At 47.8% G+C, this 18645-nt stretch overlaps 1 protein-coding gene across 1 annotated transcript; it reads right to left on the bottom strand.

Annotated features, from left to right (window-relative positions):
* Window positions 1-1622: 1622 nt before the first annotated feature.
* On the bottom strand, window positions 1623-8675 carry LOC309684994 (olfactory receptor 51Q1-like; the record flags this gene model as incomplete). Its single annotated transcript, XM_082498268.1, is given in 6 exon segments — window positions 1623-1672; window positions 5683-5836; window positions 5838-5996; window positions 6000-6077; window positions 6081-6328; window positions 8636-8675. Coding segments are annotated over 6 exon segments (729 nt in total).
* Between the last annotated feature and the right edge of the window lie 9970 nt (window positions 8676-18645).

Below are 18645 nucleotides of genomic sequence, written 5' to 3'. Positions count from 1 at the left end.
ATTCTGCTCCCCATCCCTGTCTTCCAGCTCAGGGGTTGGGGAACTCGGGGAAGAACTGGTCCTACTGCTGAAGACTGAGGCAAAGGCAGCGTTAAGTACCTCAGCCTTTTCCTCATCCTTGGTCACTATGTTACTGGCCCCATCTACTAGAGGACAGAGGTTATCCTTGGTCCTCTTTTTATTGCTAATATATTTATTGAAACTTTTTTTGTTGTCCTTGACAGCAGAAGCCAGGTTTAGTTCTAGCTGGGCTTTGGCCCTCGATTTTTTCCCTACATAGCCTCACTACCTCTTTGTAGTCCTCACGAGTGGCCTGCCCTTCCTTCCAAAGGCCATAAATCCTCTTTTTTTCCCTAAGTTGCAACCCTAGCTCCCTGTTCAGCCAGGCCGCTCTTTTTCCCCAATGGCTTGTCTTTCAGCACAAGGGGACAGCCTGCTCCTGTGCCTTTAAGACTTCCTTCTTGAAAAACATCCAGGCTTCCTGCGCTCCTTTGCTCTGGAGGACTGCCTCCCAGGGGACTTTGTCAACCAGGCTCCTGAAAAACCCTAAGTCCGCCCTCCAGAAGTCCAAGGTAGCAGTTCTGCTGACCCCCCTCCTTGCTCCTCCCAGAATCGAAAACTCTATCATTTCATGATCACTGTTCCTGAGACAGCCTCCAGCCATCACATCCCCCACAAGCCCTTCCCTGTTTACAAACAGCAGGTCCAGCAGGGCAACTTCCCTAGTTGGCTCTCTCACCAGCTGCATCAGGAAGTTATCCTCGGTACACTCCAGGAACCTTCTAGACTGTTCCCTCCCTGCTGTATTGTATTCCCAGCAGGTGTCCGGGCAGTTGAAGTCCCCCACAAGGACAAGAGCTCGCGGTGTTGAGACTTCTCCCAGCCATTTATAGAGTATTTCATCTGCCTCGTCATCCTGGTTGGGCTGTCTATAACAGACTCCTACTGCGATGTATGCCTTGTTGGCCCTCCCCCTGATTCTTACCCGTAAACACTCAACCCTATTGTCACCATCATTTAGTTCAAGACATTCATAACACTCCCTGACATACAGGGCCACTCCCCCGCCTGATGGCTTCATAACTGGTGACCAAATGGCTTCTTACTTGGTAAATGCAAACAATGTGACTAATCACACAGGTTTAATCAGAGGTTGAATTATTTCCTAGACTGGGGGTTAATTTTTTGTTACAGTACTCATTAAAAATACTTGAGCAAGATGTGGTACAACCTCAGCGGCCAAGAGAAAAAAAATCTTGCATATTTAAGATTTTCTGGAGCATGAACTCCTTCAGTGAGGAGTGGAAATACAACACACTTCACAGAGTAAATTATGTGTTAAATCACAGAATAAAAGAGCATGGATGATGATTTAAATTAATATGAATATTAATTGCTTCTATCTTCACCTGAAAGTATACACTCAATTAGTGACAATGGCATACACAGCATAATGAGTTCATCCCACTAGTTTATGGTGAGCAGTTAGCAGAAGTACTTTATGTACTGTGGTGCCACGGGGAGAAGCTCTTCCTTGGCATGAAAACTCTGTGGATGCCCCTATAGATCTGTTTCTTTTTTATGCTGTAGATGATGGGGTTCAGCACAGGGGGAAGCAGCAGTTAGATGATGGCCAGGAGGATGGCCATGACGCAGAGTGCAAAGATGAGGACTGGGAAAATGGAGAACAGCCCAGTGTAGGTGAAGATCAAGTACGAGACCACCTCAGGAAGCTGAAGGTGCAGAAGTCCATGGGACCCAATGAGATACATCTGTGGGTCCTGAGGGATCTAGCAGATGAGGTCACTAAGCCACTAGATATATTTGAGAAGTGGCTATCTAGCAAGGTTCCTGCTGACTGGAAAAGGGGAAACATAACCCCTATTTTCAAAAAGGGAAAAAAGGATGACCCAGGGAATCACAGAATCACGGAATCATGGAGTTTTCAGAGTTGGAAGGGACCTCTAGAGATCATCTAGTCCAACTCCCCTGCTAAAGCTGATTGCCTAGAGCACATTACTCAGGACTGCATGCAGGCGGGTCTTGAAAATTTCCAGAGAAGGGGACTCCCCCCCCTCCCTGGGCAGCCTGTGCCAGTGCTCTGTCACCCTCACCGTAAAGAAGTTTTTCCGTGTATTTGAATGGAACTTCCTATGTTCTAACTTGTGCCCATTGCCCCTCGTCCTGTTACTTGGAACCATTGAAAAGAGCCTGGCTCCATCCTCCTTCAACCCACGCTTTCGATACTTGTATGCCATCATAAGGTCTCCCCTCAGCCTTCTCTTCTCCAGGGTAAAGAGTCCCAGCTCTCTCAGCCTTTCCTCATAAGGGAGATGCTCCAAGCCCTTAACCATCTTAGTTGCCCTTCGCTGGACTTGCTCCAGCAGTTCCCTGTCCCTCTTGAACTGGGGAGCCCAAAACTGGACACAGTATTCCAGTTGTGGCCTCACCAGTGCAGAGTAGAGGGGGAGAATGACCTCCCTTGACCGACTGGCCACACTCTTCCCTATGCAGCCCAGGATTCCATTGGCCTTTTTGGCAACAAGGGCACATTGCTGGGTCATGGATAATTTACTGTCTACCACAACCCCCAGATCCTTCTCCTCCGAGCTACTTCCCAGCAGGTCCCCCCTAACCTATACTGGTGCTTTGCATTCTTCCTCCCCAGGTGCAGGACCTTGCACTTGGTTTTGTTGAACCTCATTAGGTTCTTCTCTGCCCAGCTCTCCAGCCTGTCCAGGTCACGCTGGATGGCAGCATGGCCGTCTGGGGTGTCAGCCACCCCACCCAGTTTGGTATCATCAGCGAACTTGCTGAGGATACACTCTGTCTCCTCATCCAGGTCATTAATGAATATAATCACACGGCACATGCAAGAGAACAGGGTGATCAGGCCCAGTCAGCATGGGTTTGTGAAAGGCAGGTCATGCCTGACAAACCTGATCTCCTTCTATGACAAGGTGACCCACTTAGTGGACGAGGGAAAAGCTGTGGATGTTATCTACCTGGATTTTTGCAAGGCTTTTGACACCGTTCCCCATAGCATTCCCCTGGAGAAACTGGCTGCTCATGGCCTGGACGGGTGTAGTCTTGGCTGGGTAAAAAACTGTCTGGATGGCTGTGCCCAGAGAGTGGTGGTGAATGGAGTTAAATTCAGTTGGTGTCTGGTCACAAGTGGTGTCCCCCAGGGATCGGTGCTGGGGCCAGTTCTCTTTAATATCTTTATCAATGATCTGGATGAGGGGATCGAATGCACCCTCAGTAAGTTCGCAGATGACACTAAACTAGGCGGGCATGTTGATCTGCTTAAGGGTAGATTGGCTCTGCAGAGGGATCTGGACAGGCTGGACCGATGAGCCGAGGCCAATGGTATGAGGTTCAACAAGGCCAAGTGTCGGGTCCTGCACTTGGGTCACAACAACCCCATGCAGCGCTACAGACTGGGGGCGGAGTGGCTCGAAAGCTGCCTGGCAGAAAAGGACCTGGGGGTGTTGGTGGACAGCCGGCTGAGTATGAGCCAGCAGTGTGCCCAGGCAGCCAAGAAGGCCAACACCATCCTGGCCTGCATCAGGAATAGTGTGGTGAGCCGGACTAGGGAAGTAATCATCCCCCTGTACTCGGCACTGGTGAGGCCTCACCTTGAGTACTGTGTTCAGTTTTGGGCCCCTCACTACAAGAAGGACATTGAGGTGTTGGAGTGTGTCCAGAGAAGGGCTACAAAGCTAGTGAAGGGTCTGGAGGACAAACCTTATGAGGAACGACTGAGGGATCTGGGGTTGTTTAGCCTGGAGAAGAGGAGGCTGAGGGGAGACCTTATCACCCTCTACAACTACCTGAAGGGAGGTTTTAGAGAGATGGGAGCTGACCTCTTCTCCCTTGTGACAAGTGATAGGACAAGAGGAAACGGGTTCAAGTTATGTCAGGGAAGGTTTAGATTGGATGTTAGGAAACATTTTTTCACTGAAAGGGTTATTAAACATTGGAATAGGCTGCCCAGAGAGGTGGTAGATTCGCCATCCCTGGAGGTGTTTAAGAAAAGGGTAGATGAGGTGCTTAGGGACATGGTTTAGAAGTGGTGGTGTTTTTATCAGGGTAGGTTAATGGTTGGACTTAATGATCTTAAAGGTCCCTTCCAACCTCACTAACTCTATGATTCTATGATTCTATATTAAACAAAATTGGACCAAGTATTGACCCCTGGGAGACAACACTGGTTACAGGCCTCCAACTAGACTCTGTGCCGCTGATCACAACCCTCTGAGTTCTGTGCCGCAGCCAACTCTCAATCCACCAACTACAGGCCAGTCAGTCTCACCTTTGTGCCTGGCGAGATCATGGAGCAGATCCTCCTGGAAACTCTGTTGAGGCAAATAGAAAACAAGGAGGTGATTGGTGACAGCCAGCATGGTTTCACCAAGGGCAAGTCATGCCTGAAAAATTTGGTGGCCTTCTACGAAGGGGTTGCAGTGGCAGTGGACAAGGGAAGACCAACTGATGTCATCTACTTGGATTTGTGCAAAGTGTTTGACAATGTCCCACACAATATCCTGGTCTCTAAATTGAAGAGAAAAGGATTCGACAAATGGACCACTCGGTGGATAAAGAACTGCCTGGACGGTCGCACTCAAAGAATTGCGGTCAACAGCTTGATGTCCAAGTGGAGAGCAGTGATGACTGGCATTCCTCAGGGGTCAGTACTGGGGCCTGTACTGTTCAACATCTTTGTCAGTGACATGGACAGTGGGGTTGAGTGCACCCTCAGCAAGTTTGCCGATGATACCAAGCTCTTTGGCAAGGTAGACATGCTGGAGGGGAGGGATGGCATCCAGAGGGACGTGGACAGGCTGGAGAGGTGGGCCCAAGCCAACCTCATGCAGTTCAACAAGGCCAAGTGCAAGTTCTTACATCTGGGTCGGGTCAATCCCAAGCACAAATACAGGCTGGGCAGGGAATAGCTGGAGAGCAGCCCTGAGGAGAAGGACCTGGGGGTGCTGATCGACGAGAAGCTCAACATGAGTCAGCAGTGTGCAATCGCAGCCCAGAAGGCCAACCGTACCCTGGGCTGCATCCGAAGAAGTGTGGCCAGCAGGTCAAAGGAGGTGATTCTGCCCCTCTACTCCACTCTCGTGAGACCCCACCCGGAGTACTGCATCCAGCTCTGGAGTCCCCAACTGAAGAAGGACATGGACCCGCTGGAGCGTGTCCAGAGGAGAGCCACAAGGACGATGCAAGGGCTGGAGCACCTCTCCTATGAGGAGAGGCTGAAAGAGTTGGGGCTGTTCAGCCTGGAGAGGAGAAGGCTCCAGGGAGACCTTATTGCGGCCTTCTAGTCCCTAAAGGGGGCCTACAGGAGAGCTGGGGAGGGACTTTTTACTGGGGCATGTAGCGATAGGACGAGGGGGAATGGCTTTAAAGTGGAAGAGGGCAGGTTCAGCTTGAACATTAGGAAGAAGTTTTTCCCTGCGAGGGTGGTGAGGCACTGGAACAGGTTGCCCAGAGAGGTTGTTGAGGCCCCATCCCAGGAGGTGTTCAAGGCCAGGCTGGACGTGGTCTTGGGCAACCTGGTCTAGTGGGAGGTGTCCCTGCCTATGGCGGGGGGGTTGGAACTCGATGATCTTCAAGATCCTTTCCAACCTAAACCATCCCATGATTCTATGTGTACAAGATGGGAAGCATGTTTGCCAAAACGGTGAACCATGGACAAGCCAACCACAGGGATGTCCAGGATCAGGACTGCCAGGATATGGGACAGGCAGTTCTTCAAAGCCTTGAGATGCTCTCTCTGGGATTTGATGCTCGCAATTGTCTTACAGGTCATAATATATGAGAAAACAATGAACCAGTATGAGGATGACTACAGCTAACCCATATGTGCTATTGGACATGATGTCTGCACATACCAGCTTGATCAGGTCCTGGTGAAGGCAGTAGGCATGGTAGAGCACATGGGACTGGCAGAGGGGCAGCCTTTTCTGCAACAAGAGTGATGGTGGCACTCATAAGTGGCATCTGCACAGAGCAGCCAGCCCAATCTTGGCTATCCTGGCACTGGTGAGGATGGAGGAGTATTTCAGCAGTTAGCCGATGGCCACATAATAATCAAAGGCCACGGCCAGAGGCACTGAGGACTCCGTGAAAGAGAAGGAATGAACAAAATAAAGCTGAGCAAAACAGGCATCAAAACTGAATTCCCTGTCGTTGACCCAGAAAACACTCATCACAGTTAGTGGTGTAGACAGAGACAAACCCAAATCAGTGATGGCCAGCACGGACACCAGCTTGTGGAGGCTTTGATTGCTCCTGATGACAAAGAGGATGGTGAAGTACCCTGTGAGGGATGCAATATAAATGGAAGTAAAAGGGATGGAGAGTCAGAGGTGGGCAGCCTCCAGCCCCGGGACACCTGTCCAGGATGAACATATAACAGGAGGAGTTGGAGCTGTTGGACAACCACATGACGGACCAGGGAACATCTACATTGAAATAAAAAAAAAATAAGTGTGCTGCCCATAAACCAGAAAACAGACATATGCATAATTATATATGCAGGTGATACAAATGTCATAAATTACCCAGGTTTATAGCAGTGGTTAATGAATGTGTTGCTGATTATTTTTCCCATTTCATTGGTGACTATGGATAAAATATTCATTAATGAGAGAAAAATCTAGACAAAAGTATCAAGGAGTTTTGAAATTAATCAGCTACCTCAATACATTAGAAGCTCCCGAGAGCAATTAAAAAAAAAAAAACTACTGGTTTAAAGTCATAAATCATGATTAATTCATGTGTCCATTCAGCAGTAAGTTAGACTTTTCTAGCCCCTATTGTCCTCCAGATGTTGTCTTGGGAGGTGGATTACAGTACTGAGGATGTTTTAATTTTTTTCACAGTAAATATGACTTGTTATCCAACAAAACCTGTAATTGTTCATCCAATAAATAAGAAACAAATAATGTCTTGAAAAAAATTAAAATACAAATGCAATGCAAGTTTCACCTGAGGTTTCAGCAGAGAGAGCAAGCTTTCAGAGAAAGAGGTCTGCAGGAATAAATCTAGTGGCAATGCCGAGTCCTCTGTGTATGGCACGTGGAATAGCCCGGACAAAGCAGCTGGTGCTTGTGTGTGGGAGAGGCAACCAGAGGCGCGATGCTTGCTGCTTAATCTCTCCTGAATGGAAACCCTGGAATGCCTGCATGACAACCATCACTGCTACAAATGAGAGATCTTTCTGGGGAAACGGAGGTCCAGAAACATCAGGAGGAGTGCTGACAATATATAAGATCAAAGGTTGTGGAGTGATATAGAATTGAATAGACTATTTCAGTTGGAAGGTACCTACAATGATCATCTAGTCCATATCATAGGAGAGATTATTTCTTTTCTTATTCTCTGGGGAAGAAAGTCTCTCACTGAATGACTTATTAGACTACGTGATTGGCAAAAGAAAAGCTGAATTGATCTAGAAATTGTCCACCAGTCGGTGCGTGGTTGACAAGAATGACTCTTCAATATAACCCACAAGCACATCGTGACCCAGTGACTGGAAACTGAAGTTACACAGAAATTGAATGAAATGAGGCACTGCTAGTTTGCAAATCTGAAAATAAAAAAGGGCAGATGACAAATTCTTCATCGGTTGGAACCATAAAGCTAAGAACAGAAATTCTTCTGGGATGTGTGCTTTGCCTGAAGCCCATACGATGGGCTTGATGAGTAAATTGGTTATGAAATTCTTCTGGAAGTGTGATGCAGGATGTCAGAACAAATCACCACAGTGATCCTTTCTTGATCTAATATTTTCTAACTCTCCTGTAACCAGGAAAAAACCCCACATGAATTAACATATTAATTAGAACAAAGAGAAGGGATTAAACACTATTTCCTTGCTTTGCCCTTGAGCACCGTACAGCAAAACCTCTAAGTATCAAGGTCAGGCTCTGCAAGTGCCATCTGAGGTATGAAACCTCATGGCAACACTCCTGCCTTTTCATTTGAGAAACATCAAATTCTGCTGCTGCTGAGGCTCAGTTTTGACTACAGTGAGAATGCCTGAGCCAGAGTCACCCAGCCCACAAACAGATGCTCATGAGGTCTCAGAAACCCCCAGGGACATTGAATAAAGGGACTCGGGGGAACAGACAGAAACAGTGGGGAACCTGAGTCAAATATGCCTTCAGTTCACAAGCACTGGGGATCCCATCCCCTCTGTGCAAGGAGCTGTACAGACACACATCAGAGAAAGTTCCTTCTCTGTGTCGCACTACAGGCAGCGTTGGGTCTAAATAAGTCTCTTGAGCCCTGGCTTGGCCTGTGCATGCACGGAAGGAGGGCTGCAGGCTGCTGGGTGATGGTCAGGACCCTGCCGAGGGTCGGGACCTGAAGCCTGGGGTGGGCAGAGCTATGAGTAGACCCACCAGCTCTTGGATTTTCATGGAATTTAAAGTTCATCCATATGTTGTGGCCAGATGAAACTGGTGTATTTAACGGATATGATCACCTGCAAGCCAGCTGTGTTGGTGGTACTGCTGCACACAAATGTGTTACGTGTCCTCTCTTCTATCTAGGCTGTGGTGTGGGTAACAGTAATGCAATCCCCCCTCAATCTGTTTCCCCCATTTTGTGTATTACCCACTCTGCAGCATCTGTCCATTGCTCATTTGAAAGAAGCCCATGCCCACACTGGTTTTACATGGTGGCGGTTGGACCCTCCAAGGACAGCAATCACCCTGTGTTCACACGTACAGCGACCCAGCACCTGGTCCTAACTCTGCCGGAACAGATAATGGGCAAAGTGTCTGCAAAATGCGCTGTGAAATGTAATCCAGATCCTAGCTGGTCATATCACAGGCTGTCACAAGCTTGCACATAGGTCCTGCTTTTTTTGTTTCTTATTACAAAGGTTCTTCCTCCAGTGCATTCACTAAGTGTTAGAGTGGACAGGGTCAGTGTTCAGTGGACAAGGGAAGACCAACTGATGTCATCTACTTGGATTTGTGCAAAGCGTTTGACACTGTCCCACAAGATATCCTGGTCTCGAAATTGAGGAGACATGGATTTGACAAATGGACCACTCGGTGGATAAAGAACTGGCTGGATGGTCGCACTCAAAGAATTACCGTCAACGGCTCAATGTCCAAGTGGAGAGCAGTGATGACTGGCGTTCCTCAGGGGTCAGTACTGGGGCCTGTACTGCTCAACATCTTGGTCGGCAACATGGACAGTGGGGTTGAGTGCACCCTCAGCAAGTTTGCCGATGATACCAAGCTCTTTGGCAAGGTAGACATGCTGGAGGGGAGGGATTGCATCCAGAGGGACGTGGACAGGCTGGAGAGGTGGGCCCAAGCCAACCTCATGCAGTTCAACAAGGCCAAGTGCAAGTTCTTACATCTGGGTCGGGTCAATCCCAAGCACAAATACAGGCTGGGCAGGGAATGGCTGGAGAGCAGCCCTGAGGAGAAGGACCTGGGGGTGCTGATTGACGAGAAGCTCAACATGAGCCAGCAATGCGCAATCGCAGCCCAGAAGGCCAACCGTATCCTGGGCTGTATCCAAAGAAGTGTGGCCAGCAGGTCAAAGGAGGGGATTCTGCCCCTCTACTCCACTCTTGTGAGACCCCACCCAGAGTACTGCATCCAGCTCTGGAGTCCCCAACTGAAGTAGGACATGGACCTGCTGGAGCGTGTCCAGAGGAGAGCCACAAGGATGATGCGAGGGCTGGAGCACCTCTCCTATGAGGAGAGGCTGAAAGAGTTGGGGCTGTTCAGCCTGGAGAGGAGAAGGGAGACCTTATTGCGGCCTTCTAGTCCCTAAAGGGGGCCTACAGGAGAGCTGGGGAGGGACTTTTTACTGGGGCATGTAGCGATAGGACGAGGGGGAATGGCTTTAAAGTGGAAGAGGGCAGGTTCAGCTTGAACATTAGGAAGAAGTTTTTCCCTGTGAGGGTGGTGAGGCACTGGAACAAGTTGCCCAGAGAGGTTGTTGAGGCCCCATCCCAGGAGGTGTTCAAGGTCAGGCTGGACGTGGTCTTGGGCAACCTGGTCTAGTGGGAGGTGTCCCTGCCTATGGCGGGGGGGTTGGAACTCGATGATCTTCAAGGTCCTTTCCAACCTAAACCATTCTATAATTCTGTTATTATATTATTCTATGATTTAGAGTGGGATGGATAGGAAATGCAGCGTTGTCTTCTGTGGCCCCACAGTCACAGAAAAACAGAATGACAGAGGTTGGAAGGACCTCTGGAGATCATCTCGTCCAACCTCCCTGACAGAGCAGGGTCACCTACAGCAAATTGTACAGGATGGTGTGCAAACGGGTTTGGAATGTCTCCAGAGTGGGATACCCGCCCCCCTCTCTGGGCAGCCTGTGCCAGTGCTCTGCCACCCTCAAAGGAAAGAAGTTCCTCTACCCTACCACCTTGCTTGTCCTTTCTTCCTCCTGTGTCAAGGTCTCTTTGCAGAAGCTCTGGTTATGGGAACAGATTTTCTTATAATAGCTCAAATGACTGAAATGTGGTAACCCTTTCCTGGATGAGGTCTGTGTGCCATGCTGATGCCAACCAGAGACTCATTCCACCCTGCACAACTTGGGGTTCCCAGCATTGGAAAGGACATAAGATTATCTTGCTGTCCTCTCTTTCTTTACAGTGTTAGCACTAATAAATAGCATTTTAAATGATACTTTACAGGGTCTGAGTGCCTTTCTGGCACTGGGATCACCAATATCAGCAGCTCCTGGTGCAAAGCTCCTCCCTGCAAGGTGGGAGGGCACAGTGGGATGGAGGTTGTTCCACCATGGTTGTCCATGGTGAGATGACAGCGAAGGTCTCCCACCTTCCAAATGCCATGGACCAATGTCCTGTCTCCTTAGCACATGCTCAGTGATGCTCCATGGGGCTGGACCCCACTCTGGGGTCCAGGCAGCTTCTCTCTCTGTCCTCGTTTTGAGATGGGAGGTGGTGTGGTTGCAGAATGGTCTACTGCTCCTCGGGGAGGTGAACAGCCCCTGAGGGAGCTCTGTGCTTGTTGGGGAGAGTGTGAAGGTCCAGCCAGATGATGCTGGGACCTGGGCAGTGTTCAGGAAAAGCATAAGCGCATGGCAAGCACAGGGGGATCATTTCTCTGCTAATGTCTATCGATCTGAGGCTCTGGCACTTCCTGAACCAAGAGCAGTGTTTTGTGTTGGATATTCCTTAATGGATTTTTTTTTTTTCCTGTCTTACTGCTCGGTTGAACCCCTGCAGACTTTAAGCGCTTGCAGTTCACTCTGACAAAATGTTCCAAAGCTTAATCCTGTTGAGTGAAAAACATCTCCTGTAATTGGTTTTAAATTTGCCACCTGCTATTTTATTTAATGCACCTTAGTTCTTGTATTAAAAGAGACAGGGAGCAATTACACCTGAATGTTCTCTTCAAGTCACTCAAGATTTTACAGAGACCTTCTCCACCCTTTCAGTCATCCTTCTTCCAGACTGGAGACTCCTGGTCCTCCCAGCTCTTCCTTGCACAGAAGTTATTTTAGGCCTTTGGTTGTTTTTGTTGCCTCTTCCCCAAACCCTTCTAGTCCCTGCAAGGGTATGTGGAAGGTGAGACCGTCTGCTTCACTGAGGTTGTCAGACCTTTGCAGCTCAAAGGGAAGAGTAAGCAACAGGAAAAGACACAAAACACGTGGAGGAACAAACCTGATAGATAGTGGAGGCAATAGCGGAGGCCAAAACTCTTCAGCCATTAGTTGACAGGCCATTAGGAAACTCCACGCTCAGCTTTGGAGAAGGTCATCCTGCCTTTGTAGTTGACAAGAAGTGGGAAATGATGGAGGTGAGGATTCGGGATGTCTGAGGGTCCTGTGGGACTATGCAAAGCTGACAAAGGAACCTTCAGGAGAAGGGTCAAAGGTGGGAAAGGGGCTTGGGGGGCACAGGGGTGGGGGCGAATCAAAGAGAAGGGGTACAAAGGGGATGAATAAGCCACACAGAGGTCAAACACCAGAGCAGAGTGCAGGATCCAGCCTGACCCATGTTTCAACAGTCCGACAGCAGTGGTCACAGCTCGGTGGCACCTGAGACCCGTTCAGCAGTTGACCGGCACCCACAGGCGTCACTGACTCCCTGCGGTGGGCAACGGAGTTTATTGAAGGCTACACAGGACCACAGAAAGTGAGCTATGGGTCAGAGCAAGAGTGCTACAAGCTCACTGTTTTCTGTTCCAGCATGTTGAGAGGATAAGCTGTTTCACCTACACCGTCCCCTCCATGCTGCTGGTCTCCAGTCCTGGTTTGGGCACGAGGCTCTTCAGCCTGTTCACATTTTCCTGGACAACCTGTGCATGCAGCTTCCACCTGTACTAAACCCACCATTTCTGGGATGAAAACCAATCAGATCTGGGAGAAATTGCTGAGAATGCTTAAAATGCTACTTCTGAAAGTACTGTTAATGTACCCTTAGCATACCATCCCTGAAATATTTCCTTGATCATTCCCTTTGTTGTTAAAAGCCACATGTAAGTCCTGGGCCCCCACGCAAAGACACTTTAAAGACTGTTTTGCAGTGGACATTGGCTTACAATCATATAGTGAAACAGGCGGGAACTACATTTTGTGTATGCCAGAAACCTTTCTATACTGCTCATTGCCCCATATGCTCTCTCTGTCCATTAACGTACACTATATTGAACCCAGCAGCTTGTTTTTCTCCAAAGCATCTTTCAAAAAGTTATTCAAATTCTAAAAAACTCAAAAGCTGGAGAATTCAGCACGTTCCTAATGCTTCCACTCTCTTTTTCCAGTGGTTAAATATCACCAATGCAGAACGTGCACCTGCTTATGTGATTTCTGAAGAAAACTCCTTTTTGACATTCGCCTGGGACTCTTTCATTATGCTGGAAATGGGTGGAAAGCAAACTCACCTAGCGAAATGCCTCCCCAGTGGGGTCACTTTTGAACTCTGCAGAGAAGGTAGCGAGCTATTGTGCCGATCTCCGCAACGTGGGTATAAATACAGAGTGAAATTAATGTGGCTGCTGGAGTTCGGGAGTGATGGCGATGGGAACAAGAGAAGCATTTGGGTTTCGCGTGATGCTTTGCATGAAAAACAATCTTGTCCCTCGTGCAGAGGAATGAGTGAACCATATGACTTATGAACCTTATGAAAAAATCAGATTCCCACTCCCCTGAGCCCTCTCATCCTTGGTTCATGCGTCTTTCTGCCTGAAAGCAACTTCTGCACAGCACAGACGGAGGAAATTAGACAGCTTGGGTGCCATGGCGAGTCCAGCCTCCACAAGACCCAGCTCACCAGAGCTGACTGCTTGAGTGCTCCCAGCTTCTCGGGAGACACTCTGCCTACCGCGAGTGCTGTGCTGTCACAAAATGCCAGATGCTGGCTGGAAAGCTGTTCAGCCATCCTCGTGCTAAGCTGCAGTGACAGCCGCGACAGTGCTGTAAACACACCTGCAGACCCCGCTCCCCGCAGGCACATGTCCCGTGTTGCTGATGCCCTGCGCACACGCTTGTGCAACATCCGTGGCACCGCAGGGAGCTGTGAGCAGCTGTGCAGACCGTCCCTTTGTTTCCCCAGGCTGCCCTCGGTGCTGGCACGCAGCAGGAGGCTGGGGGCAGGTCAGATGCTGAGCCCCATCTGGCTCCCTGTCACTGGGTGTAGGTACACCTGCAGATTACAGAAACCTATATGTGGTGACCGAGAATCATCGAATCATAGAATGGATTGGGTTGGAAGAGAACTTGAAAATCATCGAGTTCCAACCCCCCTGCCCTGGGCAGGGACACCTCTCACCAGCCCAGGTTGCTCCAAGCCCTGTCCAACCTGGCCTTGAACACCTCCAGGGATGGGACCTCCACAACTTCCCTGGGAACCCTGTGCCAGTGTCTCACCACCCTCACAGTCAAGAATTTCTTCCTAATATCTATTCTAAATCTCCCCTCTTCCAGTTTGAAGCCATTACGCCTCGTCCTATCACTACATGCCCCTGTAAAAAGTCCCTCTCCAGCTTTCTTGTAGGCGCCCTTCAGATACTGGAAGGCTGCTCTGAGGTCTCCACGGAGCCTTCTCTTCTCCAGGCTGAACTAAGTGCCCTGGGTGCCTAAGCTACAGCTGGAGGAGGTCTAGCGGAGATTCACAGAGGCATTAGTGCCCGGACAGCAGCTCGGCTCCCCAGAGACCCGGGATTTTGGCTGAGCTGAGGTGCTTTCCAGGCGGCATGGACATGCAGACACAGTGACAGACACATCCTCAAGCTGAAGGAGCAGAGGTAGACAAGGTGGCTTTGAGGCTGCCGCTGGTCAGAGCGGGGCCTCTGCTGGATGTCCCTTTGAGCATGTGAAGCACATTGAGCAGGTGAGACGCCAGGTAGGTCTGTGCCTGCTGCTGCCATTTCTTGGGCAGAGATGGGGCAGTTTGTGACCTGGATGTCTCAGTCCAGAGTCGCTCTTTTGGGTAGCTATTATACTTAGGAACTTTTTCACCTTAAACTGTTATCTCACGAAGGCAGGAAGGATATTAGCATCTTATATGCATTCTTTTAGCATAGGTGATATCTCTCTATGAAAAACACAGCATCAACTGCATCACTCTTCTGGCATGGGGCTAGCTGCCTCCTTTATAGTTATGGGGGAGAAACAAGTGTTGCTGAGGGATTGTTTGTCCCATCCTAAGATGCAGAGCTTGCACCAAGCTCCTGGCAGTGCCTGACTCTCCCCTGGATAAGGAAGGTGATTATACACAACTAGACGGACACCTTTTAGAGGCTTGTGGCATTTGGTCCTGAACAAGTGAGTTTTTCCCCAAACCCATTTTTCCCATTTTGTGCTCTGATTGTTATTTCTAGCATAATTTATGGACGGGAAAATGAGAGTACAGCACCTGCCGCACTGTGATGCAGAAACCTCACAAGCTGCCTCTTTGATCCCAAGCACAGTTAATAGACGTCGGTGGATCTATGCACCATGAATGTGTTTGTTCCTGTTTTCATCCTGTTTATTCAAACTGGTGACTTTCACAATCTGCCCAAGGTGCATTCAGCTGTGACTGGATAAATAGCTCCCCGGTGTATCCCAGGGGAAGAGCCACTCTAAAAATCAGAAGCCGGGAAGCAGAGCACAGCAGAGTTGGACTCTCAGTGTCCAGGACTAGGGAAACCTCCAGAAAAAGCCCAGGTGGCACCTGGCACAAGGGCAAAAAAAAAAAAAAAATCTCGAAAACAGGGCACATTCACATTGTTCCCAGGTTTTTCTTTTTAACCACATTCCCATTTTGGAAATCAAGACCTTCACTTTTGCTGGGCTGGAATTCATACCCTCCAAGGTTGTGCTGTGACCCAAACTGAACCGGGCAGTCACAGAGCGTATTGCTTCTCCTAGAGCAATGAATGCCAGCTGTTTTGCATACGGGATACAAAGGTTTGGTCCATATTCAACAACTTGAGTGCTTGGTGTAATTTGCTGTGACAGCCAGAGCGGGGGCTGCTGGTGCTAGCTGACAGAACCAAGGGAGAAGTTTCCCCGCTACGTGTTATATCTGTCAAGAAATGGGCAGTGCTGAAGCAAACTGATCTGACAAGAAAATAGAATAGATATCGCATAGCAAGATCATGTCTAAGATAGTGGGGTGAGTTTTCTGAAGCACTTCCTTGGGTATAGAAAACCTGCTTTTGACCACTTTTAAATTAAATGCATAACTGCTGGTTTTGCCCTCATTCCGGGTGCAATGACATATCCAGCTGAAGGATGATCTGTGTCCAAGTGGTCAGCATGATGTGGGATTTTATTATCCAACTTATCTCGTATTTATCCCAAATTCTAGGAAATAAAGCCTTATGGGGCCCCAATGACATTTATTGCTGACCTCTGCAGTGCCCCTGACACTGACAGTCATCAGATCAAGGTGACTCACCCATTAGAAAAGGATGGCTTCCACACAGTAATTATTTAATCTTCATTCATCAGAAGGACACAGTTTTGCTGTTGGGAGCAATGTATTCAGTATTAGAAAATGCTCGTGTATATTTTTTTGAAAAGCTAATCCCTTTAATGCTGGGCCATTTTTACCTCCAGCAAACAACAATCGTTAGTGACGCATTTTTCTGAAAAATGTGGTTTTATCAGATGTTAGCTGGCTGACCCTGCATTTTGTTTCAGAAGAGAGATAATTTCTTTCATTAGCCCAAAGGATGTAGTTGGAAGATGAAGCTTGCAGAAGAGCCTTCTTTCTATAAAAGGCACTGATGTAAATAACAGCCTCTGATCGCACCTAGCTACTACCCCCTCTGCTTTATCGTTTGTGCTTTTAGGGGTCCTCATGGCTTCACACAGAGGGGGGGTCAGGAGGGAAAACCTTGTCTGCGCGGGGGTTTCTGACAGGAGACTCTCCGTGCATCCAGTAATAACACACAATATTACTGTAATAACGTTTCTGCTCAAAGTCAGCCTGGGTGAGTGACTCACGGGGCACAAAGTCTGTCTTAAATCCGGGGTGTTCAAGAAAAACAAACAACTACACCTTTATGTTTAATAGCTGAGAAATCCAATCTGCCTATGCCGTTTGCTGACGAAAATACAGGAAGGCCAAGAGGGATGGCGGATCTCTACCAAGACACAAGTATTTATTATTACTGAATTAATACCAAGGAGTTCAACCCCCCATATCACTGCTTAGAGAAGATCAACGTATCACCAGGCAGAAGATGCTATCCTATATGTAGATAAGGAATATCAAAATACGCATACAACAAATGAGGTGCATAGGACAGTGGTAGAAAATATACCTCTAATGTGAAATTTTTGATGGAAACGTGAGAAGTAGCTCAAGACATCTTGTCATCCATCTGCCACCCTAAAATACAACAGCTTACCCAAACCAACCCAGAAAGGTACTTAGTAAATCTGTTCTAACATTCCTGGATGACACCTTCATATGTCAAAAAAATCTCATGCATGAAAGGAGTCCTCATACTTCATATTCTGTGGATTTTTAATCACTTTGTTGCTCTCCTTTTGCTAACGGGTCTTTGTATTCCTTTACAGAAGGTGCCCCCACCTGTGGGGTTGGTGAAGAGAAGAACGGGAAGGTTACTCCACGTGCCCTGGGTACAACACTCATACTTTCTGACATAGTCTTCACTTCGGGCTTTATTTTTTTGTTTATTTTAGCAAACTGTGACATTGTAGACTAATGTTTGCCTTGTCATCTCTGGTACTTCCCAGAGCTTTCTTGTAAAGGTTCTGCCTACCCTATTTCTATTTTGAAAAAATAATATAACCCCCCCTATAGATTAATATTACTGCCAGACTAACCTGTTTGATACCAATGTTTACTGACATAAATCCTCCCATTCCTACCAGCCCAACGGTGTGAATTGCATTTCTAGTTTCACATCCAGCGTGTCAGGACAGTTCTGAATTTCAACATTCTCCCCGTTGTACTTTCAGTCTTTCTGCCTTGTTCTCACTGACGAATTAATAAGCAGTCTCCCTCTCTTACCACCAGAAGGATGCTGGAATTACACCAAAAATTTTAAATAGGCAGAATAATAAAGAAGATGTCAGTCTGGTACATTCATATGGAATACACTAATTAAAGGCCAGATCTTTTAAGAAAGATGACCCAAATGACATGACAACGACTACATTCAGACCCAAAGAAACCTCTATTTTCTTAAAAGCTCGTTAATGAAAAAAGTGAATAACTGCAGAAATAAGACAGCTTCCTTCAAATTCCTGTTTGCTTCATCTTTGACAATGAATAATTGATAACTTTTCTCTGAAAAAGGCTTCTTTCCAATGAGTTTTGCCTTCACTTTGTGGTAGTTTCGTTTAGATCATTTTTCCCTTTCTTGTTTCTGAATACGTTATGTGAAATGTGTCCAAAGCATAATTACAGTCAAGGGAGATTTAATTTTCTGTTTTTTCCCTGTCAGCAAGGCATGTTACTCCGTCTAAAGGAAAAATTAGGTTGCTTTGTCACAATTTGTTCCTAAGAAATTCATGGTCACTGCTACTTATTTCCTTTATATGCCATGCATGCTCCATAAATATTTGGTTTGTCTGTTTCAGTATTTTTTCAGGAAATAAATGTTAATCCGACCGGTTTCTAATTCCCTACCACTTCTCTACCCTTTTGCACCTTTCTGAAGTCAGACCCTAGGGTTACCTTCTTGCAGTCTGGTTTTCTTTCTCATTCATCATTCTCAAAGATATCTGCTAACAACCTTTGGACTGCTTTGGCCAGTAGGTCGAGGGAGGTCATTCTCCCCCTCTACTCTGCACTGGTGAGGCCACAACTGGAATACTGTGTCCAGTTTTGGGCTCCCCAGTTCAAGAGGGACAGGGAACTGCTGGAGCGAGTCCAGCCAAGGGCAACTAAGATGATTGAGGGATTGGAGCTTCTCCCTTATGAGGAAAGGCTGAGAGAGCTGGGACTCTTTAGCCTGGAGAAGAGAAGGCTGAGGGGAGACCTTATTAATGCTTACAAGTATCTAAAGGGTGGGTTGAAGGAGGATGGAGCCAGGCTCTTTTCAATGGTTCCAAGTAACAGGACGAGGGGCAATGGGCACAAGTTAGAACACAGGAAGTTCCGTTCAAATACACGGAAACAGTTCTTTACGGTGAGGGTGACAGAGCACTGGCACGGGCTGC

The sequence above is a fragment of the Vanellus vanellus genome, assembly GCF_965231255.1.
Source record: "Vanellus vanellus genome assembly, chromosome: 1".
NCBI lineage: Eukaryota > Metazoa > Chordata > Aves > Charadriiformes > Charadriidae > Vanellus > Vanellus vanellus.
Note: the sequence above shows the minus strand (reverse complement) of the source record. Positions and strands in the feature narration are given on the sequence as shown.